The 25,777-nt window shown below is 37.0% G+C and overlaps 4 protein-coding genes across 8 annotated transcripts; 2 read left to right on the top strand and 2 right to left on the bottom strand.

The window, feature by feature from the left end:
- Positions 1–1,168: 1,168 nt before the first annotated feature.
- LOC121780758 (hexokinase-1-like) lies at positions 1,169–4,413 on the top strand. The gene is made up of 9 exons (XM_042178383.1): positions 1,169–1,599; positions 2,271–2,421; positions 2,499–2,681; positions 2,750–2,824; positions 2,911–3,066; positions 3,149–3,247; positions 3,313–3,443; positions 3,710–3,791; positions 3,915–4,413. The coding sequence occupies exons 1-9, from the start codon at positions 1,328–1,330 to the stop codon at positions 4,245–4,247; spliced, it is 1,482 nt and encodes a 493-aa protein (XP_042034317.1). The 5' UTR covers positions 1,169–1,327; the 3' UTR covers positions 4,248–4,413.
- A 2,350-nt stretch (positions 4,414–6,763) lies between these two features.
- LOC121780759 lies at positions 6,764–7,845 on the top strand. Of its 3 annotated transcripts, XR_006046090.1 has the most exons (6): positions 6,764–6,855; positions 6,936–6,998; positions 7,100–7,130; positions 7,221–7,267; positions 7,349–7,407; positions 7,512–7,845. XR_006046090.1 is itself a non-coding variant. In XM_042178384.1 (4 exons), the coding sequence occupies exons 1-4, from the start codon at positions 7,092–7,094 to the stop codon at positions 7,693–7,695; spliced, it is 324 nt and encodes a 107-aa protein (XP_042034318.1). In that variant the 5' UTR covers positions 7,004–7,091; the 3' UTR covers positions 7,696–7,845. The 3 variants fall into 3 exon arrangements, 1 of the variants encoding a protein (XP_042034318.1); XR_006046089.1 differs by having other exon boundaries at positions 7,349–7,845; XM_042178384.1 differs by lacking the exons at positions 6,764–6,855; positions 6,936–6,998 and having other exon boundaries at positions 7,004–7,130; positions 7,349–7,402.
- LOC121780757 (protein PAF1 homolog) lies at positions 7,391–12,122 on the bottom strand. 3 transcript variants are annotated; one of them, XR_006046088.1, is made up of 13 exons: positions 10,748–12,122; positions 10,067–10,135; positions 9,809–9,916; positions 9,543–9,726; positions 9,387–9,460; positions 9,184–9,303; positions 8,918–9,023; positions 8,719–8,805; positions 8,561–8,629; positions 8,404–8,475; positions 8,186–8,329; positions 7,728–8,093; positions 7,391–7,684 (listed from the first exon to the last, which is right to left on the bottom strand). XR_006046088.1 is itself a non-coding variant. In XM_042178382.1 (12 exons), the coding sequence occupies exons 1-12, from the start codon at positions 11,578–11,580 to the stop codon at positions 7,965–7,967; spliced, it is 1,995 nt and encodes a 664-aa protein (XP_042034316.1). In that variant the 5' UTR covers positions 11,581–12,122; the 3' UTR covers positions 7,391–7,964. The 3 variants fall into 3 exon arrangements, 1 of the variants encoding a protein (XP_042034316.1); XR_006046087.1 differs by having other exon boundaries at positions 7,391–7,632; XM_042178382.1 differs by having other exon boundaries at positions 7,391–8,093.
- A 1,847-nt stretch (positions 12,123–13,969) lies between these two features.
- Positions 13,970–19,391, bottom strand: LOC121780873 (NADP-dependent malic enzyme, chloroplastic-like). Its single transcript, XM_042178514.1, has 20 exons — positions 19,172–19,391; positions 18,718–19,007; positions 18,064–18,184; positions 17,872–17,946; positions 17,574–17,725; positions 17,383–17,488; positions 16,746–16,811; positions 16,549–16,644; positions 16,382–16,453; positions 16,204–16,287; positions 16,003–16,101; positions 15,791–15,838; positions 15,610–15,663; positions 15,428–15,526; positions 15,225–15,314; positions 15,069–15,146; positions 14,906–14,980; positions 14,735–14,825; positions 14,480–14,608; positions 13,970–14,360 (listed from the first exon to the last, which is right to left on the bottom strand). The coding sequence occupies exons 1-20, from the start codon at positions 19,199–19,201 to the stop codon at positions 14,266–14,268; spliced, it is 1,950 nt and encodes a 649-aa protein (XP_042034448.1). The 5' UTR covers positions 19,202–19,391; the 3' UTR covers positions 13,970–14,265.
- Between the last annotated feature and the right edge of the window lie 6,386 nt (positions 19,392–25,777).

Below are 25,777 nucleotides of genomic sequence, written 5' to 3'. Positions count from 1 at the left end.
TTTTCTCAATTTTCTCTCTCGATATCTCTCTTTCTTGTATCATAGCCAACGATTAAAACTAGTGGCGCGAATGGTACGCTTCTTTATTTCCAACTGGTACTCCAGATTCTGCAGGATCCTCGACGCCCTACTCGTCAACACCCATAGGTGTGTACCTGCCTAAAATCAATGGTATCCTTGACATTCCTATGCAGTCATTGGATGAAATCCAACTTTCCAATGAAGGAGCAGGGCACACACGTTTACCGTACACCGGATCTTCGAAGTGTGTATTAACACTTTGCAAGACTTGATTGTCGAAAACAACTAGAAGGTGAAGACTTTTTGTGAAAGAATTGTTGACGCGTACAAGTTTTTTTTTTTTTAAATTAACTCCTATATAAGAGAGGAAATTACAAACAAACTCCTATAATATAGATAGGAGGAAATTACAATTGGTGTCAAGAGGGCTCGAACTCGGCACCTCATGCAATAATATCTAAGCTCCTTGCCGCTAGGACAAAGGGTCTGGACTTGTTGAGGCGTACAAGTTGAATGGAAACCTCATGCGCACTCATTTACATGTTTATTTTGCCCGAGTGAGACTCGAAATCCCGATTGTGCTATCCATAGCAAGCGAGACAAATATTATAAAAGTCACCATAAAACTCAACCATGCCAACAACATGAATCCTTTCAAGTACTTACCTTATTCCAAAGTATATGTCACACTTTCCACATAGGAAATGTATCAATTAGAGTGAGATGTCCCAAAAGGGAAAATGCGTGATAGAGGAAATATTAATTTAGAAAATGAATTAGTGAAATGTGGAATTTACTAAAATTTATAACAAATGTGATTTAAGACTCTTATCGGTGGACATACCAAAATGGAAAAATAAAATTTCAGTTGACAACGAACGGATTATTATGTGAAGTGGGGAGAAAAAATAAAATGGTAAAAAGAATAATACAGAAAATAGTATTTTTAATTTTAAAAATGTGTCAATTAAATTTTTATCTGAAACATACCTGCAACGAAATACTACTATTATATCAATTCTACTCGGACAATAAATGTGGTTGTTTTGGTGTATTTACTATTTTTATGCTCAAATTGTACACGTAAATTTTATAATTAAATAGAATAAAATCAGGGAAAATAGCAACAAAAAAAAAGGCCGCGAAGATCTCCAAAGTAGAGGAGACAGCTTCAATGTCGGATTTTCCACCTTGACATTTTAGTCTGAAAAAACATCTCAACTCAACAAATAAACATTCTTTCTCCTTCAAATTCTCTATTTTCCCAACTTAGTTCCTTCGTTTGTTGATTCGAGTGAGATCGAAAATGGGGAGGGTAGCTGTCGGGGTGGCGGTGATCGGGGCGGCAGCGGTGGTGGCCGGTGCGGCGCTGGTGGTGCGTCAGCGGATGAAGAACTCTGGGAGGTGGGCGAGTGTGAGGGCGGTGGTGAAGGAATTGGAGGAGAAATGTGGGACCCCCGACGCCAGATTGAAGCAGATTGCAGATGCCCTTAATGTTGAAATGCATGCTGGCTTGGCTTCTGAGGGCGGCAGCAAGATCAAGATGCTCATCAGCTATGTCGATAATCTCCCCACTGGGTATATACATGACGTCATTATTAATTTATTTTTAAGTTATTTTAAAAAATTCGGTATTTGAGGTCATTTATAGATCATCCTTTTAAAATAATCTAAAAATAAACTAACAAAGACATCCGTATTTTTATTTTTGCTTCAGTATTATGTAATAGGATTGAGTTTTACATATATCACAGCGGGTGTGGATCCCTAGCATAGCAGGGGGATGTTGTTCCACGCACCCAATTATTTTATTCCTAAATTATAATCTTAAAATATTGATTTTTTGCATAAAATAATTGAATGTATGGAACATCATCCCCTGATGTGGCTATGATGTGACTGATAGCCACATCAGGGGATCCAAACCCGAATTTGTAAGTTTCTTGATGAGTAGATGGTTCTTGATGTGGATGGAGAGTTTGCAAGATCTGTTCTTTTTCATGACCTTGTTTGTTTGTGTGGAGGTTTATATGATTCTTGATGTGCCCTCGGTTGTGTAGAATAATGAAATGTTCATAATCTAGCCATTTTGTAGCTTGTTTGGTTCGATTCGCGAATCCGAGGTTTTCGAGCATGATTCTTTAACAAAAGATGTTTGCATAAGTACTTGCTGTGCCATGGATGATTGGGCATTCTTGTTTTTTGGCTGAGTTTGTTGGTTTATAGAATTCATTTGGTTTGTGTGGCAGTGATGAGGAAGGAACCTTTTATGCACTAGATCTTGGTGGGACAAACTTTCGTGTATTGCGCGTTGAGCTAGGAGGCAAAGAGCGTGGCGTTGTCCATCAGGAATTTGCTGAGGCATCAATCCCCCCAGCGCTGATGAGTGGGAGCTCGGATGTCAGGAATTACTTATTGTTCATGTAGTTTGCCAGTTTTAACGACATTATTGATCGAACCAATCCTGTTATTTTCAGGCACTTTTTGACTATATTGCGGAGAAGCTTGCTGCGTTTGTGGCTGACGAAGAACGGATTTATGAACAGCCTGCTGGGAAGGAGAGGGAGTTAGGTTTCACTTTCTCGTTCCCGGTGATGCAGAACTCGATAAATTCTGGAACTCTAATTAGGTGGACGAAAGGATTCTCTATTGATGACGCGGTACTGTTTCATCTCAAGCACATATACTTGTTAAATTGCTCGTTAGTCATATACATCGACTGTCGCAGGTTGGCCAAGACGTGGTGGTTGAAATAACGAAAGCCATGAAGAGAAAGGGCGTTGATATGCGGGTGGCAGCTTTGGTGCGTTTGTTTGTTTATTTTCGTGAAATAAATAAACGTACTTGAAGAGAAAGGGAGTTGATATACGTTTGTGATCATCGTGCCAGGTTAATGATACGATCGGGACATTAGCAGGAGGGAGACATTCTGATCCAGATGTCTCTGTTGCTGTTATACTGGGCACTGGATCGAATGCTGCATATGTCGAACGTGCTCAAGCCATCCCAAAATGGCACGGTCCTCTGCCTAAATCTGGAGAAATGGTTAGCTTTCTCTTTTACGCTTAAAACTATTAATGTGATCGGTCAAAAGAATCGTTCAAGGCTCAAATCTTACACGACACAGGCGATAAACATGGAGTGGGGCAACTTCAGATCGTCGCATCTCCCACTGACTGAGTACGACAACGCAATGGATGCTGACAGCCTGAATCCGGGTGAACAGGTACGAGTAATGTCTTATTCCGTTATTCGACTGGAGAACTCATTAAATAACTATTGCGAATGCAGATATTCGAGAAGCTAATTTCTGGGATGTACTTGGGAGAGATTTTACGCCGCGTTTTGCTTAGGTTGGCTGAAGAAGCATGCTTTTTCGGCGATGAAATTCCGGCCAAACTCAAAAGTCCATTCATTTTGAGGTATTTCTATGAAGTAATGAGGTTTATAATCACTTCAACTTTTAACATCATGATTTGATCCAATCTTACTACCATAGTTTGTTTATCACACGACTCGTCACTTCAATCTGTGGTTACGCGAGAACCATATGACGTGATTTATGCATTTGAAACTGCGAACATAGAAAATAATCAACGACGAATATGTACAATGTATGAAAGAAACGAAAAAAAAAGGAAGAAGCCGTTGATATGTAGGCTTGATTGTGGAGCGTATATAAACGCAGGACGCCTGAAATGTCGGCTATGCATCATGATACATCGCCTGATCTGAAGGTGGTTGATGACAAGCTGAAGAGTGTACTGGAGGTAACGTTTGTTGTTTGTTTCGTTGCTCGTTTGGAAACGCCTTGTGTTGTTGTTTGATCTCAAGCACGGCTATATATGATGATGACACGATGCATCTTGTCTCTGTCGTTGTTTGTTTGTTAGATATCTCACACCTCGGTGAAGAAGAGGCGGGTGGTGGTGGAGCTCATCAACATAATCTCGTCGCGTGGGGCCCGCCTTGCGGCCGCGGGGATCTTGGGGGTGCTGAAGAAGCTGGGGAAGGACGTTAGCAAGGAGAAGACTATAATAGCCATGGATGGCGGGCTGTACGAGCACTACATGGAGTACAGGAAGTGCTTGGAGAGCACAGTGTTCGACCTGCTCGGGGACACAACTGGAACTAGCGTCGTGTTCGAGCACTACAACGACGGGTCGGGCATCGGCGCAGCCCTCATCGCTGCCTCCCATTCACTTTATCTCGACCAGAAGTTTTGAATCGCCGCTGCCCTCTCAGATTTTTTTATTTTCAGTGGGCTTGAAGGATTTGTTTTTTTACAGAAATAGGAGAAATAAAGCATTCTTTTTAGAAATAAGGAAAATTACAGTATTTGGCAAGACTATTATCCTATTCTAAATATTGCAAGTTTTACTTTTATTTAAATTTTCCTGTCAAAAGAGGTTATTGGCAAATATTCATTTCTTTAAACTAAAACAACAAATCTAAATCTAAAAATTGTCCCCACAAGAGAGAAAAGATTGGCCATGCATTTTTCCCACCTCTCATGTTTTGATTACACTTCACTTCATTGGATAATTCCTTAAAAATTAGAATCAATCATATTTTAGAGACTAAAGCAGAAATCCCATTTCATAAACCGTTGAATTCCGCTCCAGAAACACTGTTTTCGTTTTATTTTCTGTCATAGCACATTTTAAGAATCTTGTAAACTGTTGTTGGGTTGTTCCACTTTAGCTTATTTTCAATCAAAGTTCTCATCTTTCGGTGTTTGTTGGAGATTCTTGCCCTAAAAATGAGGGTTTAGCAAAGTAATAAGGTTTTTAATTTTTATTTGATTGAGTGGTTTGATTTACAATGTTGCCTGTTTCTTCAGCTACCACCAGCTGCTCCTCCCAGCCATGGACAGGTAAACAATTTATTTTGTTGCTAATTTCTTCAGCTGAAGTATTTAATTTGATACTGAATTTTTTATTTAAGTTTTCTTGGTGTGAAAGTTGAATGATATGATGCTCAATTGAAAAAAATTATACTTGTTAATGAATTAAACTGATCAAGTGTTACACATAGTTCTGCAGGTTCCTGCTTATGGAGGTTTGAAATGTTTTTCCTCGTACCCTGAGGCATTTGATTGCAGCAATGTGAATAAAACAATCAAGAACATTTCGAATTTCTGCACGAAAAGAGGTGTTACGTGTTTATACTCAGATTATGTTGTGAAAGATGATCAGTTTAGCCCCATAGACACCATAACTTAGTCATTGTAACAGAGTGATGACATGCGCGGTTTAGGGTCTAATTTGGTGTGTGTAGATAGCTCAAGTGAGGCTCGGCTAACAGACTTTATCATTAAGGCCGTTGATAGCACTGATATCCAACCTAGCTATGTTGATCCTGCTTTGGTCTCTGATTCGTTGCTCGTTGATGTGAACCCGTTGTCTGTCCAAAACACACAGCTTGCGGATATTGTTGAGGGGGGAGAGGATGTTTGAACGAATTAATAGAAGCCATCACCACTTCGTTGAATGCTGCCCTAACAAGTGCTAGTGAGGCGGTTGATAGTGTCATCAACGATATTAACACGTTTCTTGATCAAACTGGAGAATCAGCTGGTAACAAGCTGAGTGGTGTGTCGAGTGGATTGAAGAAGGATGGATCAGGTGCAGCAGCCTCTGCTGCACTCGATGTCATGAGGCAAACAGTTGTTGTAACGACGAATGCTGGATATGCTTATGATTTTGCAAAGGGATTTCTCCCTCAAGATTATCAAGATGTTCTCAGATCAACTGAAGGACGTGTTGCTGAAGTAGTTAGTCCTATCGTTGCTGCATTTCAGCAGGTGAAATTCGACAACAAATTGAAAATAAAAAGCTTTTTGGAGATGTTTTCTATCTTATTAACATGTTCGTATGTAAAGGTCTACATCACATTGGAGGGATGTGAAGAAAGAATCGGCTTGGATCCAAACGATCCACTCATACCAGTCGTTCTTGTGTTTGGGGCTTCAGCATTTCTGTGGTAAAAATTTCTTGTTTCCTATTTGTTCACTTGTTTCTCTAGGCTCAAAATTAGTTCTCTTTTAAATGTAAATTAAACTTGTCATCAGATTTTTGCAGGGGTTCGTATAGAGTTTTGAAATATAGTGGATATGCTGGAGATTTATCTCCCGAATCAGCTATGGAGCTCTTACGAGGGAAGGACAGTGCAGTGCTTATTGACATTCGGCCCGAGGCAAGAGACTGTAATTTCTCTCGCATTTGCTTTGGTAGAAAGTTTCTTATTCTTGCAGACCGATATAGTCAATGTTTACCGTTGCTGATATGCAAGCGTAGGGCTTCCCGAGGTTTGTACTCTATACTTGCTTTTCGCAATATACGAAACAAAACTGTTTCAAGGATCTCAATTTCCGAATGGCATATGAATTTTCAGGTGGAGAGTTCCATCAGAAAGCTGCTGAAGGGTGTAAGAGATTTAGAGGACTCGTTGCTCGCTGTCGTTATTCGTGACCTCAAAATTATTCAGGTATGGTCACATTCTCAAGATGAGTCATGATAAACCAGACTTTCAAATATTCTATGATGATTCCTGAAATCAGTTTTATATTTTATAGGACAGGTCCAATGTTTTGGTTATGGATGCTGATGGATCTCGTTCCAAGAATGTTGCAAGATCACTAAGGAAGCTTGGAACAAAGGCAAGAAACAAAAAAACCAGCATAAATACACTGAAAATTGATGTGAACAGTTTGTTTTTATGGTGAATTTTTGTGCAAGAACAGAGAGCATATGAGGTTTCGAATCATGGTCGAAACAAGGGTGTCGCGTTAAAGAGCTGAAACCGGAGACGGCATTTACAGTACTCAACGAGGTCTCGATTCTACATTGAGCACACTTGTTTGTTCTATTGCTCTGTTTATGGTAGGGTTGTAACTTTGTTGACATACACAGGAAGCTGAATCTATCCTTGAGGAAATCAAACCTACCCCATTTAAACTTGTTGCTTTGGGAGTGGTAAGGATTTTTCTTCCACTTTCATAGGAAAATGAAATTAACTCTTTTTGTTTATTTCTTGGCTTGAAACACTTACTAACATCAAAAGTCTCCATGTATAGGCCATTTCTGCAGCAGCTTATTCATTACTGGGTAACTATCAATACATATTGAATCACCATTTCTGTGTGTTTTTATTAGTCAAAATCAAGCTCAAGCAATGCTTATAATTTCTTCTTGCAGAGTAGGATACGACGCTGCAGTTCATTGGTGTTATCGGTCTTGGACAGGTACGAGAGATCATCATTCATTTTTTGTTCAATTAAAAAAACATCCAAATCCGGCATGTAACCGCATACATGATCAAACAGACTCTACTCAGACGAACCGCGTTGTATCAAGGTGCAGAAGACTTCCAGAAAGATGTAAGGTTCCCATTTAAACAAATAAAAGCTTTCTACAGATACAGTTACAACATATATTCAGACACAATTTTTGGTTTCTCTACTGTTGAAAATTTTACTACTACCTTAGGTCTCTGCTAGAACCAGTCGCATTTGGAGGTCAGGCGATTTCATGGGGTGCTGGGAAGCTGGAGACGAACCGGAACGGACTTCCTACGTCGCCCTCCTCGTCAGAGGTCCAAAGCCGGGTGCTGCAAGCAGCGGCAAAGCTAGAATCTCAACCCCCTGAGGAAGTACATATATCTGAAGCATAGGAATATTCAAACTCAGAAATTAAAATACTTACATGAAATATGTTGGATTCTGGTTTCCTCATGTTGTAAGAAATCATGTCAACCACTCTTGATTGCATGTTATAGGTTTTTGCTTGCAATTAAGTTTGATCGAAGGATAACATTTTGCAAGTGATGCAGTTTTCCTTCCTTTGATATCTAAATAGCACTGTAGTTTGATTTACCAGAGGAGGCGAAAAGAAAAAATTAATGCGGTTCCGAAAGGAAAGGGCAGAGAGAGAAGGGAGCAACTATTCAGACAAATCATCCTCGGCGCCGCTGTAATCATCAGGTTCCATGTCCTGACTACTCATCCTACTCAAGCGACCGGGTCCCCTATCCAGGCTGGCACCCCTTCCAGATCTCGAGTTTAGATTACCCTTCAATGGTACATAATCCAGATTAGCGTGGAGGAGTGAGAACCTGCACTGTATAGACGAACAAGGGAGGAGTAGAGAGTTTTTTTACATACCTCTTCTTCTGTCAAATCTTTAATAGATATGTTGGTTCGCCTCCTTACTGTTACTGACTTAGGCACCGGAGATTGTTCCACATCCTCGGTTGATTTTCCTTCTCTGGCACGCTTTTTCCTCAAGATTAGCTTCTTTGGAAGGGGCTGCATTAAGAAGAATCAGTCGAGCATGCTGATGGAATAAGGAACTTGAAAGGTAAACTTGAGAAAGGGCAGACCAAGTATCTGGCTTCAGTATCACCAAACGACAGAAAGTATGTTGTTGGATCATCCACATCATCATCTCGAACCTGTCAAGTGGTCAAAGGAGATAATAAGAGAAGCAGTTATAATAACAAAAAATAATTGAAAGAAAAAAACATCTTGGAAATGTACATCGCAGTGATACTCGCGGACCCATGAATATGAGACATCTTCAGTTTCATCGTATATATCCTTCTCTATCTGTCACCATAACCAAGAAAAGATGATTAAGTAAAACGAATATTAATGGATACGCACAAATTCAAACCTCAATTTTGAGGAAAGTATACCTCGTCTACTGATGGCACCATGTACGCTAAGAATCCATTCGGTCTTTCTGAGTCCATGCTTGTTGACGCATAACTTCTCATGATTGCCTTCATAGCCAGATGACCCGATACATCATGAAGGTTATATATTTACATACTCTAGCACTATCTAAAATATTAATCGCATAATCCCATGGAGAGTTAATTAATGTGTACTTACTTTCTGTTCGTACTCATCCCGATCAGCTGCAGTCAATTTTCTGTAGATTTCTGAATCCACAGTTGGAGCACTATCAAAAGTAGCAACCACAAAGTGGTCCTCATACCTGATAAAAAAATGAGGAAATTGAAAATGTTATCTGCTGGTCTAGCAAAACTATTGCAGCAGTAATATAATTATATTTACACCAGATTACTCCTCTCAAAACACACAACACCAAATAGCTAATATTGTGGAGTACATGAAGACACAACAATATAGCATACCTGTTAAAATCAGGTAAAAGTGGGAGGACCCTTCTCGGCTGTAGATGTCGATTAACTGCATGAACAGGCTTGGTCTTGCATGCCTCAAACGTCGCCACAATATCCTGAATTTTCCTATCCCTGAAGAAAAGAAACAGGAATCAGCAGGTTATTTGATGTGAATAGTTCAATCAAAATTCTTCTTGCACGAACCAAAAACTAACCTACTGTTGAGGTTCTCTAAGAGGCTCCGACCTCGATATTCTCGCAATTCCTTTGCTTGTTTTTCAGTCAAAGACTGCACGTAATATCAAAATTTTCAGGTTAATTTTCCAGTGGATTCTGCAGTAATTCATAGTGAGCAAATAACTCACTGATACCTGCTTAGTGGACTCAATACTGAGAGGTGATATGTACTGAGTTTTAACAAGCCAAGAGACACCTTGGTCTGTAGGTCTTTCTTTCTTTTTAATGCCATCAGTCTTACTCGGGGTTATGGGTTCATCATCACGTAACAACTCCTCATCCTCAGGATCGAGGGGTATCCTTTCACCCTTTGGAGGACTGATCAACAGAGTGATGGAATGAATCAGAAGGGCAGCTCAATGTCATGTGCATGTAAGAAAGAAGGCCCAGAGAAGTTTACTTGTATACACTCAGGTCAAGAAGGTCCAGAGGTATTCCGAGATCAGGTTCAACATGTAGCTGAGGTTTCCAGTTCTTCTCCAACGATGTGATTTGATATTTACAGTATCTGCAAAGACCATATGTATCAGAATAGAAATAGATCAAAGCATCAGAAATGCACCACTAATCAATCTTGCAATTTTGTGACCAGTGATAAGCCGCTAGCCATGACTGAGATGGAAAGCGCTTGAATTATAACATGATATAAGTTCCATACCTATCAGGATCCCTTTTTAATGACAAAAGCTTCATCTTTGCAGACGGATCAGGTAGTTCATTCCAGAACCTACAAAAAACACAAAATTGGTAGTGAATATTTTAATTAATTAACAATGAATAAGAGAAAAAGGGAAAACTCTTATGCACATTCATTACATGCCCATGGGTTTTCAGTTGTTACGAACTAGTATGAATGAAACAATTGCACAGTACAAGAGAGTGCATAGACGACTTTGTTCACCCCCAGTGTTTGCTGTATAAAGTAACAACAAATAAAGAAATAAATATTTATAACAACAGCGGCAGAAAAATTTGCATTCTTAGGCATATGAAAGTGGTGGCAACCAAGGTGTGGATTGCAGCAGTTTTCTTAAGTAGATATGATAATTTCCACATTAAAAACTCAATAGAGACGTAAAAAAGATCCATATTATCATCCCAATCATAAAAACTGCGACAATCCACTGATCAGGAAATAAATGATTCCCTGCCACCTACAATCAATTCGTGCCGAATAACACACAATGCTACCACTTGGTTACTGAAAGTAAAGGTAGCAATGCTGCATCATTCTTGCCGAGTTCTTATTCCACACTTAACTTCACAGCATTAACAATTGCCTCTAGGTTGAACTATCATATGAGCAACAAACTCAAATGAAGAGCTCAGATATACTCACTTCAGCTTGCAGAGGAAGGTTGTTGGCTTCTTCAGCCGGTTTTCGATTCTATCACCACCCAACAATGGAGTGCTCCTTTTGTCACCCATATGAGATCCACTTATCGAGCCGTGGCCCTTGGCCCCAGAGGCCAACATTTGGGTCTTCTGCAGCACTTTATTCTGTGACTCTCGGAGATGTTGCTTATGTTTCTCCTCTTGTTTGTGCTTCTCAAAATCCCTCTTCTTTCTTACCCTTCTCTCCTCCTCGGTCTCAATCCGCCCGCCCGGTCGTTTATTACTCAGTGGTGGCTTATGCTCCTTCCTAGATGATGCGGCCGGATTGGGTTGCCTACTCTCCCTGCTTGCATCCACGGAAAGAGGCGCGGAAGAAGGTAATGGTGGAGGCGATGACGGCTGTAAAGGAGGGGGTGGAGGAGGAGGAGACGAAGGACGAGGCGGTGGAGGTGGTGGCTGATTAAACTGTGAATACTGCGATGATGGGTGGTACATTGCGGCTGCTGGGGCAGATTGTGGCGGTGGAGGTGGGGGCGGGTAAGAAGATGACTCCGGTGGAGGTGGAGGTGGCGGAGGCGGAAATTGATACGGCTGCTGTTGAGGGGCTGGAGGGTTAAAATGCTGCTGTGATGACGATGATCCATAGCCTGGAAGCTGGAAATTGTAATTCGAGCCATCGCCGCCGCTGTAGGGGCCCCAATTCTGCGAATACTGACTTCCCCCGCGCGGCGGACGCGGCGCCGCTGCTGGTGGAGGTGGCAGGGAGTTCGTATTCGACGGCGGTGGCGGAGCAAACGATGAGTGCGGCGGTGGATGGAACGGCCTGTACGACGCCATGGCTAGATTCCGATAAGCAATAGGGCAACGCCAAATTAACCCCCAAAAAAGGCGATTCTTCTCATATTCCACGCTCGGAAAATGAAAAGCAAAAACCTTAAATCTCGAAGAGGGGAAACTAGAATCTAGCGTATTGAATAATATTTTCTTAATTTATTTATTTAAGCAAAAAAATAAATCCTGCCGCGATATGAACCCTAATTGAACTTCCCAATCTGGGAGAAGTGTAGGTATAACCCTAGCAGCAAATTCTCAACTTTACGAAGTCGGAATTAAAAGTTAAGCATTCGAGATGTCGCAGCTCAGAAAAATGGATCGAATTGGGTGATATGGGAAAGTGATCCAGCCTCTGAATGGGGGAGTGGCGGAATCAAATCCAAAACCCCAATTGAAATTCGAGAACCCTAGCATCTAAATCAAGTCAGTTAAGGAGCTGAAATTCTGAGAAAAAACATGCATCACTGTGTGTGCTGTGTAGGCTGTAAAGGGAAAATTAAAATCTTTGGAGTGGCTGAGGTTTATATATATTTGAATAGTTTTGAATAATTTGCAAATTTAGTCGATTCATATTGACGTCTTACTTTTGGCATATTTAATATGTATGCATTGCATCATTAATTTAAAGAACTTTACGAATACTACTAGAGTCAATTATCATTTTTTATTTTTTTTGCTACACTTTTAGGTCATCCACTGCGCTGTCTCTATACCGTCCCTTAAACCGTCCATTAACTACTATTTGACCACTATTTGAGGGCCCCACTGTACTTTATTCCTCCATCTCTTAACTAAGGGACGGAACCTGCAACGCTCCGTCCCTTAACCGTCCCTTAATTACTATTCTTTCAATTTCATTTTTTTATTTTTTTTTCAACCCAATTCAATTAAAACAAACACACTTCATTAAAATTAAAATAACATTACAGCATAAAATAAAAAAACAACTTAAAATTAAAAAAAAAACATAATTAAAATCTTTAAAAAATAAAAATGACATAATTTAAAATACAATTTTATATGGACATCCTTGAATGTGTTGTGTTTCACTTTCGATGTGGGACAAAATCATTCTTGGATGTCTCCATAAAAGAGAAACAACCAAGAATGATTTTGTCCCACATCGAAAGTGAAACATAAAACATTCAAGGTTGTCTCTATAAAAGAGAAGTAACCAAGAATGACTTTGTCCCACATCGAAAGTGAAACGTAAAACATTCAAGGTTGTCTCTATAAAAGAGAAGAAACCAAGAATGACATTATCCCACATCGAAAGTGGAACATAAAACATTCAATGTTGTCTCTATAAAAGAGAAGCAACCATGAATTATTTTGTCCCACATCGAAAGTGGAACATAAAACATTCAAGATTGTCTCTATAAAAGAGAAGCAATCAAGAATGAGTTTCATAAATTCGCAAGCCCATCAAATATATGTGGGCTATTACGAATTTCTTGTATTTATTTATTTGTAAAAATTGTTTTTAAATATAAAAACAATTTTTATAAATAAAAAGTATTTTAAAAAATTTGATTTTTTAAAAAAAATTGATTTATTGCGTCAGCACGTGACGACACCCACTCGCGGGCCGGCGAGTGGGCGTCACGCACGACACTGGCGCCACGTCGCCTAGGCGCGTGGCGAGACGGCCCGTCGCTTGTCTCGGGGACACGGGACGCGGGACGGGGTGCGAGACGGGACGGGGCGCGAGACGCGTCGTTCGACAGAACTGTCTCTCCGGGACGGGTCGCGGGACGCCGACGCGACGCGTAGTGGATGCTATTATTGATACACATCAATATTTATATGTGCATTTCATTTAATTTTTTATACAATAATTCATCAAAAATTAAATCACATAATTTAAATAAAAACATTATATAATCAAATAAAATTATGAAATTCTTTTAAATCACAGATTTAGCGTAATTAATTGCATAATAATGAAAATATTTATCATTCTAAGCAATACAATTAGAAAGAAAAAAAATTCATACTTAAAATATATTAATTTTTCAAAACATTAAACATAGTTCAATATAATAAACAAATATTTATTGCCTAAAAACTAAACATTACAACTTTGAAAAAAAAATCAGAGCAATTCATAAAATAATTTTATTTTGATTGAAATTGTTTATTGAGAGAAAAATTAAAAAATATCATAGTTCATATATTTAAATTAGAAAAAAATTTAGAAAATGTTCAAAGTTCATGTGCAAGATGCTAATAATATGTCATATTGCTTTATCACATTTTACCATGTAGAAAGTAATATAAAAAGTGTATTCCATATCAGCTTTAATTTTTACCGGAATGATTTAAAGGAAAAATCATAAAAACTCAGTTTATATTTTAAATTTAAAAATTGAAGAAATATTGAAAGTTTGTGTATTTACATGAATAATATATTCCAGGATCAATATAGAATCGTATTATACAATACATTTGTGTAATTATGTGGGCATAAAATACTAGTTATATTCTCTGAATATATTCATTAATACAATGCATCCAAAAGAAACCACAGTTTCACCCATTTCATGTTTTTTGACTAACATAAATTTCAGCAAACTACACCTAAAATCCTACTATGTCACACACATAATTCATCATAAGAAACGGAGCACAAAATGCAAGATAAAAAAGATTTAAAATGGCAATGGCTTAGCATATCTTGCCGCTGGCTTAACGGTAGTTGTGGTAGTTGGGGCTGTACATACAGCTTTCTGCATATTTTTCGAGGTTCTCCGGCTCTGGCTGTGGCAGACGAGTCGCCAAACCTGCACGTTAAAGACAGCAACAGCAAAGACCGTGTTACTTTTTCTTAGCTACGATCAAATGCTAATAAGTCATGGATGCGTTCGGCTTAAGGTGTGTATTGCAGAATAAATATATTTACCGAGTTCGTAGGCTTTCGCTGCTACTCTAACTGCGATCTGGGCTGAAATCTTCCTGATGTTGGAAAATGGTGGATATATGAGCCCTTTATCTAAGTTCTCTTGGCTAACCTGTTCTGCTAATGCTTCCGCTGTTTCGACAAAACACAAATTGAATTCCATTATACCAAACACACCCAAAGTGAAGTTCGATTTGCAAATTTCTTCGTTGTTCATCATGTAGAATGTTTAAAATTAGTAAATTCTTAGGAACTTACAAGCTGCGAGAAGCATATCGTCGTGAACACGGATGGCACCAGAGATTATCAAACCGAGACCAAATCCGGGAAAGATGTACGCATTATTTGCCTGCAGAAGAAATTAAAGCTAAGATTAGTGTGGAATGTTTCGTAGTGGATAAACTCGGTTGATGGATATTTAGACTGAACCTGGCCAGATGCATAGAATTTTCCATTATATTCGACTGGGCTAAACGGGCTCCCACTTGCGAAAACAGCTCGACCCTGGATGAGGAGTGGACTGGGAGAAATAAGTAAAATAGCTCGTACGAGATGGACGAATTTATATTAAAGACGAAAGGTGGACCATTACCTCGCTCCACGTATATGCTTCCTCAGCCGTACACTCAGACTGTGAGGTTGGGTTTGACAAAGAGAGAATGACGGGTTTCTGGAAACAGAGATTGAGCAATTTCATAAGGCAAGTGAGTAGGCTTCGTGAAATTGGGATCTAGATCAGATTGTGTACCTCGTTCAAAGCGGACATTGCTTCGACCACTTCTTTTGTGAAGGTTCTCCCTGCTCCTGACGATCCTATCAATATTGTCGGCTTGATGGCCTATCACAATGTGGCATAAGATGATTCCACAGTTGGGGATGGACACATGATCGTGTCGATACAAATGCATATATATGTATGTATGCATATATCGATTGACAGATAGATTGTACCTTCACAGCATCTAACAAAGTTCTGACAGGTTCGTGTTCATGCGCCCATGGCCTCTTAAAATGTTGAAGCAACTCAACACGGGATTTAACAATCAAACCCTGAAAAGGAAACGGGGAGTTTATATTGCAGATGGAACAGAGAAATGAAAGTGTCAATGAACTAGTATTAAGAACTACAATACCTTTGAGTCGACGAGAAAGATCTTCTCACGAGCCTCTTCCACAGGGACATTCGTCTGCACATAAGAAGGGGATGTGTATAGATAAATTCCAACAACAATCATTCTGGATTTGAGATCAGAGAAGAAGACAAAATGTACGACAAATCATCCTAAAGATGCAAATTCTTGTCAATTACAGTACCTGCTTTGATATTTCAAGCGCTATGAGCTCTGCAATACCAGTGCCAGCCTGCAAGTAGAAAACAGCAGGTCAGCAGGTGATCCTTGTGTGGTATAAATTTTAGGAATTTTGCTAATATCCTAATCAAAGATTATTTGTGTTGAGGTGTCTAATTATTCTAATAATTCGATCAATCATAGGAAACGATATTGAGATTTATAACAAAAACACACCTCTCCAGCTCCAAGGAACAAGAATCTATGATCAGACAAGGTACCCCCGACTAAATTGAGTGCTGTTATCAAACCAGCAAGGACTACAGATGCTGTACCCTGACACATAAAAAAGAAATAATGAAAAACTAATAATGGCTGGAGATGAAAGAAGGAATATAAAGACAATAGAAAGGAAAGAAATGACAAGTGTGCTCTTACCTGAATATCATCATTGAACACGAGATGGGTAGTTCCATATTTGGCAAGGAGATCAAAAGCATTGTGGTTTGCAAAATCTTCAAACTATGTAAGCATCAGAAGGAAAGACATTGTTAAGAATCAGAACTATCGAACAAATTGATTAACACGCCTTTCACTAGTATAAGTGAGACCAAACCTGGATTAGAACTTTTTCTCCGTAATTCTGCTTCACTGCATTCATAAACTCATCTAAGAGCTCAGCATACTCCTGCTCGTGGAGATAAATAACATTAAGTTAGTGGAAAAGTAATGGTTGCTTCAAGATTTTACTCCAAGGTGGAAAGATGTGTATAGATTGTTAACCTGTCCAGTTGCCCGCCTTCTCCTGAGTCCGATATAAAATTCATCATTCAACAACTGCTCATTGTTCGTTCCCACATCAATGGTGACAGGCAAGCACTTTAAGCAAAAGAGCAGACCCTCAATAACGGGTTATTCACTAAGCACAAGTTGTGTATAAAGACCCTTGCTATACGAATCCAAAGTAGCCAGATACTTACAGCAGAAGGACGAATGCCACCAAGAGCTGAATACAATGAAAGCTTCCCAACTGGTATCCCCATTCCCTGGTGACAATAAACGAATGTCACAAAGAAGCCAGTAGCTTTTCAATTCCAATCCAGGATTTTCGAATTGGAAGAGATATTGAGAGACATCAAGAATTCTCACCATTTCTTAGATTCATGGATCCAATTTGTCCGACAAAAAAAAAAGCAACTTGGAAAAAAAAGAAGCGACTTAGGCAAAAGGAAACACAGTGCCTTAGACATCAAGTACATCTAAAAATGACTTGTAAACTTTATTATGACCGTCCCTCATTGGTTTCCCGACACCCGCTTTGAATCCAATACTTGCTTTAGTTTCTGTTTGTGACGACATAAATCCCTCCCTACAACTCATGAATTAAGAATTGTTACAACAACAAGATCTACTCAACACCAATGAATTGGGCGGTAATGAAACTTTTCCTAGGAATCTTTCTCAAACTTCCCAACTAGGCAACTACTACTAAGAATGTTTGAATATTTGACCATGCTATTTGACTTATCAAACACATATATACAGCGCCCATCATTACTATATTCATATATACAGCACAACCCCATCAGAGTTTTTAAGAACAAAAGATTGAGATACCTGGCAGCCAAGATCTCCAAGACCCAAAATCCGCTCACCATCTGTCACCACAATAACTTGGATCTTCTTCTCAGGCCAGTTTCTCAATACCTCCAGAATTCTTCCCCTGCAAAACCGCAACAACTCATCAGTTTAAAAGTTCACAACAGGAACCTCCAAGCAGCAAATTATATTGGTAGGACAAAATGTACTTTTCTTTCAGACTGATGAAGAGGCCCTGGGGCTGCCTGAAAATGCTCCCATACTTTTGACACGCTTCGCCAACAGTCGGAGTGTAGACTACGGGAAGCAGCTCCTCAACGTTTTCAATGAGAAGCTTGTAAAACAGTCTCTCATTTCTCTCCTGAATAACACAACAAAGATTAAACATGAACACAACATTGCATGGATGGTTTTCGCAATGCATAAACAAAAGCAAATCCAATATTTTCGAAACCAGAGAGTTAAGAAACACCACAGTTAATGTGTATCTGATAACTGTGTAATTACCTGAAGATCCATCATAGCCATGTATCTCTGCAAAGGCACTTGGTATTGACGCATGCTGGCCATCATTTTCTTAACCTTCTCAAACGAAGAGAGAGAAAGCAGACAAATACTTATTAAATATCATGGATGACTACAATTCATGAGGATGTTTACCAAAAAACACTTGAAATTTGATTAGTCAATTATGCGAACCTGGAGCTCTTGGCTTACAACCACTGGCGGGAGAAGGCCACGTAAAAAGTGGGCATCCCTTTCTTTTAGAGTAAAGGCGAGGCCTTTGTTGTAGTGTGGATCACGCAGCAATGGATATCCACTGTGGAGCAAAGAACCGTGATTAGGGAAACATACACACAAAGAAACTCGAATCAATGGAAGGCCGAAGGCAATAGTCCCATAGTCATCGTATTCATAGGAAACACCTCGAATTAATCAGCCAGTGAACAACACTGCCATCTCAAACATATTATCAATTCTCATATTATGCGGATTAACAAACACTTTAATGCTCATATTCATCAAAGAAATCAAGGATTCCCAAATCATAACACATTCAACAAAATAGCTACGAAACAAGATCAAGCTAATAACAAAGCAATAAAATGAAATGGAAGCAGGAAAAGAAGAAAACAATCTTTTATCCCAGAATAGAAATATCATTTCTCAAGGCCCACTTTTAAAAATAATATTTCCCAGAAAAGACTGTAAAAGATAATATGCATCATTTAAATTAAAAAGATCCAAACAATTTATAGCAAAAGCATCAACATAGAAATCATCGACAACCACTAAATCTCACACACACACACAAAATAAGGAAAAGGAAATTGGTATAGATTGATGGATGACCTAGCTACAGTGACAGTCCAAGGGGTGATGTACTGATCCTCGGTGGCGGTATCCTCTCCGTACACGTCTTCCACGCCGCCGCCGACAGTAGATGCTGGTTGAATCTCCGTCACCTGCGACTGCGAAGGGGATGGAGCGTTCTCTCTCATCTCCTTGAGTGTATTCTCCATCAAAACGCTGACGTTTCGGTCCGCAGCGTTGCCATTTGAGCTCACAGAAGCTACCACCACACTTGGAGCTGATACCTTCCTCTGCGCCAAGCTCTTCGACACCCCTGTCAGAGTATTATTCTGCAACAATTGCCAGTGAATTTCCGATTTGTAGAATGTGTTAAGATCATTTCTCCAATTGCACAGATTCAATACGATTAATTATCAGCAAAACAGAAATTGAAAAAAATCTGGATAAATGATGAGAAGATTGATGGAAGGAGAAGAATTGGGTGCATAATTACCAGAAAAGTGCTGCCATTCAAGGAAAACATGGTGGCGGAAGAACTGAGGCGGCAGGGAAAGAGAAAATGAGAAAGAGAGAGTGGGGAAGTGAGGGAAGTTCCTTTTTAAGCGATTGCTTGGCTCGCGATCTCCGTCTCCCTGTCTGTGTAAAATTTATGATTACTCCAACAAGTAGCAACTGTTTCTTGATTTATGACGCCGTCTCCATTTCCACGAAATTGGATTATCAATAATTCTGGATTAATTGGATATGTCTTCAAAAGTAATATTATTAGAAAGATTTATAATAATTCATAATTTCACTAACATGCATTATTTTAATAGTAATACATACTCTCCCTCTCCCTCCGTTCCATAGTAATATAGTCATTTTGTCATTTTTGGTACGTTCCATAGTAATGAAGTCATTTATCTTTTTAAGTAAAAAGTCAATACATTTCTCTACCCCTACTTTACTCTTTTGTACTTTATTCTCTCTTCATCTCTCTGCCCTTATCATTTTTCACTTTATTTTCTCTTTATTTAACTCACCTAACATAATTTTTTTTAATCATCGTACCATAAAGAAACACCTTCAATACTATGGAACGGAGGGAGTAAAATGATATTATACCATTCACTTGATACACATTCAATGTGAGTTTCGATTTCTTACTCTTTTTCCCTTCTTTATTTTTTTTCCTAACATGCATTATTATTATTTTTTACTCTTTCTTCCTTCTTTTAATATTAATATTGTTTATTCTTCTTCAAATATTAATCACTGTTTTCTTTTATTAACTTACAAGAAATAAAATAATTATAACTAATATCTAATGTGAAAATTATTTCCAAAATGATTGTATTTGTTAGAAAGAAATCGTGATTGGAACTTGGAAGGAAGAAATCTCATGATTGATATCGGTGAATCTTTCCTTAGTCTATAGGTAGGGTAATTTTTTACTGTATATAATAGATTGTATGTAATAGACTGATAGTACTCTAGTCTATATAGATATGTAAATCCCAGAAGGGATCACCTCATACTTTCCATAATACATTTTATAATACACCATTAAATAGTTGACAAGTGGAACTTATTTTATAGTTAAAAAAGTTATTTCTGAAAATTATTCCCTTCACTTTCTTACTACCATATTTAATCAAAATAATTTTGTTAACTCTTGTTAAACAAATATCATAAGTCAAATTTTACTTTTTTAAAAAAAATTATATGAGAAAATGTAACTTTTACGTATTCTGAAAAATATAAAAATATCAAAAATTTCCCTTTTTATTTCTTTTTTTATTTTACTTTGATGATTTACCTTTTAATATCACTAAAAGAATGTCGTTCTTATATAAAATTGTGAATAAACTAAAGCTTGATCAAATTTTATGTTTTATATAGCTATTATCACAATATAAAATTTATATATATATTCTATAAAAATAACTGCAAAAATGTATTAAGTTAAAAAAGGTTGACATAATTAGTTGACTATATTTTTTTTAAAATTCGGTTTCATTATAATAGAATCAACTAATTATATATATAAAAAAATTAATTAATTAAAATTTTGCAATTATTTTTATGGAGTACTATATTTTTTATATTATTTTATATTTCGATAATAGCTATATAAAACATGATATTTGGTCAAATTCTAGTTAATTGCATTTTTATATAAGATCGACATCTTTTACATATATTAAAAATTATATAATCTCAATAAAATTAGAAAAGAAATAAAAAAGAAATTTTAAATTTGATAGAATACATAAAAAATTAATCTTTTTATATAAATATTTTGAAGTAAATAAAGTTTGACTTATTAAATATTTTTAACAATTTACGTAGCTTCTTTGATTAAATATAATAAGCAAAAGTGCATGAAGTAACAAAAGTAGGGAATAATTTCCAGAAATAACTTTTTTAACCATAAAATAGGTTCCACTTGTCAACTATTTAATGGTGTATTATAAAATGTATTATGCAAAGTATGAGGTGATCCCTTCCGTGTAAATCCACACATTCTAAAATTCATTTGAATAATATAGATCAATATTCAACGTGGTATCAAAGCGGATCAAGGTCGATGATGGATCTCTTTATCTCACGAGTGAAAGTTCGATGTTGGCTCACATCGATGATGATCTTATCTCTTGTATCGTCCATCCACGTGATGGAAACCTGATGTTCATTTCTACTCACATGTTCAGAAGTGTGTTAAAATGTCTAAATCTTGACGACATCATTAAATGGAAGGGGGACTAATGAAATTTCAACGATCCTAAAACTCTCAAATTGCCGTTATGTGCCAAACTGTCTCACAATCTGATGTCATTAGCCATTTCACAAAGTAGTTAACTTGTATTCTTTGATGCATCCAAATTTCTACGTATTATAGTAGGATATCAAGAAGAGAATGATTTATTGGGCATGACACTGAGCGTCAAGGCTTCTACTGCATGGATGAAATAACTCAATAAGGCAGCGTCGCAATGCTGTATCATGGGGAGAGTAGTCAATCTAGACCCCTAAGTTGGTTTATGCCACTGTCGAGCAACCTGAGCGTGGAACTAACAAAGCAAGCTAGCGTTGTCACCGAGCATGTCACATCCACTGTGGAGCATCTTCAACCGCCAACGCTCGAACAGATTCCTCCTCCAATGATATCTGAGGTAATTCCTAAATTTGTCCCACATCAAACGTGAAATTAACGAGAGAAGAAGAAATTGTTATAAATTATGATAAATAGGTGGCCTAAGCTTGAAAATTTTGTATTTGGATTATATAGTCCACCAACTAAAAGCTCAAAAAATATATTCAAATTAGTTTAAATAAATTTTACTCCCTCCGTCCCGGGCTACTCGCTCATTTCCTTTTTGGCTCGGAGATTAAGGAATGAGTATATAGGAAAGTCAAAAATGACGGCTGTAGGTGAAATTTTTTACTAAAAATGGAAAGAGTGCAAGTAACTTGGGACGCCCAAAAAGGAAATAAGTGCGAGTAGTGCGGGACGGAGGGAGTATTTTTTTATTTTTTTATTTTAGGTTTTTTAAGAACCGATTAACCGATCAGATATAACCGTTCTAACTAAATACTTTCAGATCCCTGTCCCGGTCCCAGTTCTTTTTTTGGTTCAATTTTTTGGTCAGTTAACTGATATGTCGGTTTGGTTATTAACCGAACCCACCGAATACCCAACCCTAATGTAGATGATATGATCATAATTGAGGATGATGAAGAGGAAATAAATTTGACCAGCTGAAGAAAAATCCGTTTACTAAGTTCGAGATGAAAGATCAAGGATTGCTCAAGTACTTTCTGGGGATCGAAGTATTAAAAGATCAAATGAATGGATATTCATAAGCCAGAAGAAATATATTCTTCACCTACTAGCGAAAATAGGAATGTTAGCTTGCAAACCGGCAGACACACCAATGGTGCAGAACCATGGCCTACAAATTGTTGAAGGAGCTGAACTTACTCACCGTACGAGATATCAGTGTTTAGTAGGAAAACTGTTCTATTTTTTCCCACACTAAAGCCGACATATCTATGCAGCCGTAATAGTCAATCAGTTTATGCTCAAGCCTCAAGCAGATAATTGGGAATCAACATTGAGGATTGTTCAATATTTGAAGGGAACTCCATACCATAGACTCCTGTTTGAAAAAAATGGATATATGGATATACATGGCTTCATAGATGCTGATTGGGCAGGGAATTCGAAGGGCCGAAAGTCGAAAACTGGATATTTCACATTTGTAGGAGGTAATCTTGTGACTTTGCGAAGCAAGAAACAAAGGGTGGTAACTTTATCAAGTGTTGAAGTCGAGTTCCGAGGAATGGAGAGTGAAATAACTAAGGTCTTATAGCTAAAGAAGTTAATGACTGAAGTAGGACTAGTGTCACAAAAGTCATGCAAGTTATTTTGTGACAATGAGGCGGCCATAAAGTATATCGGAAAATAAAGTTATTATTTATAAAATTGAAGTTATTTTAAACAATTTCTTCCCCTTCAATGAATTTGTGCTCCCATTTATTTGTCATATTTTGTTTGTTTCCGTTTTACCTCACTTTTATTTTATTTTATCTTCAATTTTTATTATCTAATTTACTTTCATCTAAGATTACAGTATTGATTCCATCCTATGAACTGGAGTATAATTATTTTTAGATTATACGAATAATATATAAAAAATTACACATAATTATTCTTTTTTTTTTGTTTCCTATCAATTTTGTTTTTGTGTTTAAACCTGTTGCTTTTATATTCATTACATCTTATTTTTTGAAACTTCTTACGATTAAATAAACATTTGGAGTATGATTGTATCCATTTAATAAATAATAAAAATATTAATGTGCGAAATTCAAAGATTAGGTACCATTTATGTAGTTCACTTCTTAATTTATCCAAATAAATATATATGTATCTATCTACTGGTCAACACTAACAAACATATTATAATTAGCCAAATTCTTAAAAATCTCGTCATTTAACCCTCGTGACAAATTTGTCAAATCTAATATGTGACCTACCTCGTTTATTTTGTGAAAAATATGAAAATACAACAATCGCAGAGATTGAATTTGATGCTGACGAGGAGGTGTTTCAGCATCATCGCCACTTGAATATTATATGACCCACGCATTGACACCATTCAAAATGGCTACATCTTGGAGTTTTATACCAAGTCTTGTTTTATATATGGTGTGTCTTTTTTCTTTAAATTTGCATCATTCTTTGGATTGCTTCATGTATTCCTCCGACAACAAGGTTAATGGTCCTAATCTACATGTGCCATTTTTTGTTTTTTAATAGTTTATCAGCATACCTCTAAAATAATCCGTACAATAGTTTTATACTATCAATATGTCAATGTTAAAAATGGTTCTAAATAAAAAAAAATGTACCGGAACATTGAGTTTAAATGTGGTATATATGGCGAACTCTGAACTTTAGCTTAAATCCGGTGTAAGAAGAATTAATATTATCATATTATCTTTGATTATTCATTAAATACCTAATATTTAAGTCTTAGAGCAAATTAGTCTCGATTTATAGCATTGTATATTGGTCGTGATACAACTCATCACAGTAGGTGACTAATTAATTAGTCGATTTCTTGCAAAAAGAAAATAATACGGATACCTACCGCATAAAGGTTGTAATGTTTGACGGAAGTATTCATACCATGAGAAACTAACAAACGTTTGTGTGGTAGAGCGCCAAAAGAATCTTACAAGTTAAGAGATAAGTCTTTATTGTTATTTGCTTAAAAATGAGGTCTTAGTAAATTAATACTCCATTCGTTCGACATCAGGAGTCTCATTTGAGTTTGACATGAGTTTTAAGAAATATGAAGGAAAGTGAGTGGAAAAAGATAATGCACCAATTTTTATATATTAATTTTATACTCCATCCGTCCCATAGAAATAGACCGAATTTCCTTTTTCGTCTATCTCATAGAAATAGTTCATATTCTTTTATGGAAACATTTTCGCCTTGCTCTTTTACTTTATCATAGAAATAGTTCAATTACTTTTTCTATCTCTCTCTTACTTACCGACTACAATAAAATTAACACTACACTGTCTCATTCAAAGCAAATTATGTTTTTTTGTCACAAAATTGAAAATTTTATATAATACTCCTTATTATTTATTATATTAAGTTAAAAATGAATAATTAAACTAAAATAAAAAAATAAAATAGAGAGAATGGCACGGTTTTTAATTTAGAAATGTAGTATTAGTTTGAATGAAATATCCCAAAATGAAATATAATAGTTACTTAGAGATGAAAAGATTATATTCATTGGAAAAGTTTTAGAACTAGGTTTTTAACTTAGTCTAAATAAAGCAAACTCATTTAACAAAAAACTACTAGCCTATTTTTATTTTTCCGTTGTGATAGTGTAACCTAAAATGCCCACATAATGTGTGGGGCTAGAAAATGGAGTCGAATAAATTCATTAATCATTGTGTTTATGCATGCGGACAAAATAAGAAATGTGCATTCTTTTAACATTTTTCTCTGTAATTTCCTCTATTTTATAAAAGTGTGTAACATGTATGCTTTTTAATATCGAATGGTCCTTCTATCACCCATCGAATAATATGATTTTATTAATTGTAAAAATAAGTCATTATCAAGAATTTGCAAAATTGTTTGCATATATGGTCCATCATTTTCATACGATTGGGTGAGTGGTGAGATGAGCAATAAGATGACAAGCCACGCTTTTATTTGATATATATGGAAGTGATAGTAACACGCTTTTCCCTCTTCCACCACACGATCCATATCCAATAATCCAATTCCATATTTTATCCAAGACTATGAATTGTCAATTGAGATGTGGAAAATAAATACTGAAACTGAAAGAATGATAATGAAGCTAAAGCTATAGCTTGCTTGATTTATAGAGGGATTAACACACAAATAAGGAAATATTTCTACTTTATTATTTAGTTATCTATTTTTTTTCATTTTGAATTTTTCTGACAAATAGTTTATACTTTTACTTATTCGGGATTCTTCAATTTGATAAACATTTTATGCTCTTGTTCAGGAGCTCTTTAGTTTTTGATTGAAAATTCAAACTCGTTT

Source organism: Salvia splendens, chromosome 20 (assembly GCF_004379255.2).
Source record: "Salvia splendens isolate huo1 chromosome 20, SspV2, whole genome shotgun sequence".
Classification (NCBI taxonomy): Eukaryota; Viridiplantae; Streptophyta; class Magnoliopsida; order Lamiales; family Lamiaceae; genus Salvia; species Salvia splendens.
This window is presented reverse-complemented; position numbering and strand designations above follow the sequence as displayed.

Excerpts from the sequence above, each read along its gene's own strand:
- LOC121780758 (XM_042178383.1), top strand. The coding sequence starts at position 1,328 with ATGGGGAGGGTAGCTGTCGGGGTGGCGGTGATCGGGGCGGCAGCGGTG. Across the intron at positions 2,422-2,498 it reads TGATGAGTGGGAGCTCGGAT|GCACTTTTTGACTATATTGC; the intron begins GTCAGGAATTAC and ends TGTTATTTTCAG. Across the intron at positions 3,444-3,709 it reads AAAAGTCCATTCATTTTGAG|GACGCCTGAAATGTCGGCTA; the intron begins GTATTTCTATGA and ends ATATAAACGCAG.
- LOC121780759 (XM_042178384.1), top strand. The coding sequence starts at position 7,092 with ATGTATAGGCCATTTCTGCAGCAGCTTATTCATTACTGG. Across the intron at positions 7,131-7,220 it reads AGCAGCTTATTCATTACTGG|AGTAGGATACGACGCTGCAG; the intron begins GTAACTATCAAT and ends TTCTTCTTGCAG. Across the intron at positions 7,268-7,348 it reads GTGTTATCGGTCTTGGACAG|ACTCTACTCAGACGAACCGC; the intron begins GTACGAGAGATC and ends ATGATCAAACAG.
- LOC121780757 (XM_042178382.1), bottom strand. The coding sequence starts at position 11,580 with ATGGCGTCGTACAGGCCGTTCCATCCACCGCCGCACTCATCGTTTGCT. Across the intron at positions 8,630-8,718 it reads TGGTGCCATCAGTAGACGAG|ATAGAGAAGGATATATACGA; the intron begins GTATACTTTCCT and ends TTATGGTGACAG. Across the intron at positions 8,330-8,403 it reads ATACTGAAGCCAGATACTTG|CCCCTTCCAAAGAAGCTAAT; the intron begins GTCTGCCCTTTC and ends TTCTTAATGCAG.
- LOC121780873 (XM_042178514.1), bottom strand. The coding sequence starts at position 19,201 with ATGTTTTCCTTGAATGGCAGCACTTTTCTG. Across the intron at positions 16,454-16,548 it reads GAAGGCGGGCAACTGGACAG|GAGTATGCTGAGCTCTTAGA; the intron begins GTTAACAATCTA and ends CTCCACGAGCAG. Across the intron at positions 15,315-15,427 it reads CTTTGTTAGATGCTGTGAAG|GCCATCAAGCCGACAATATT; the intron begins GTACAATCTATC and ends ACATTGTGATAG.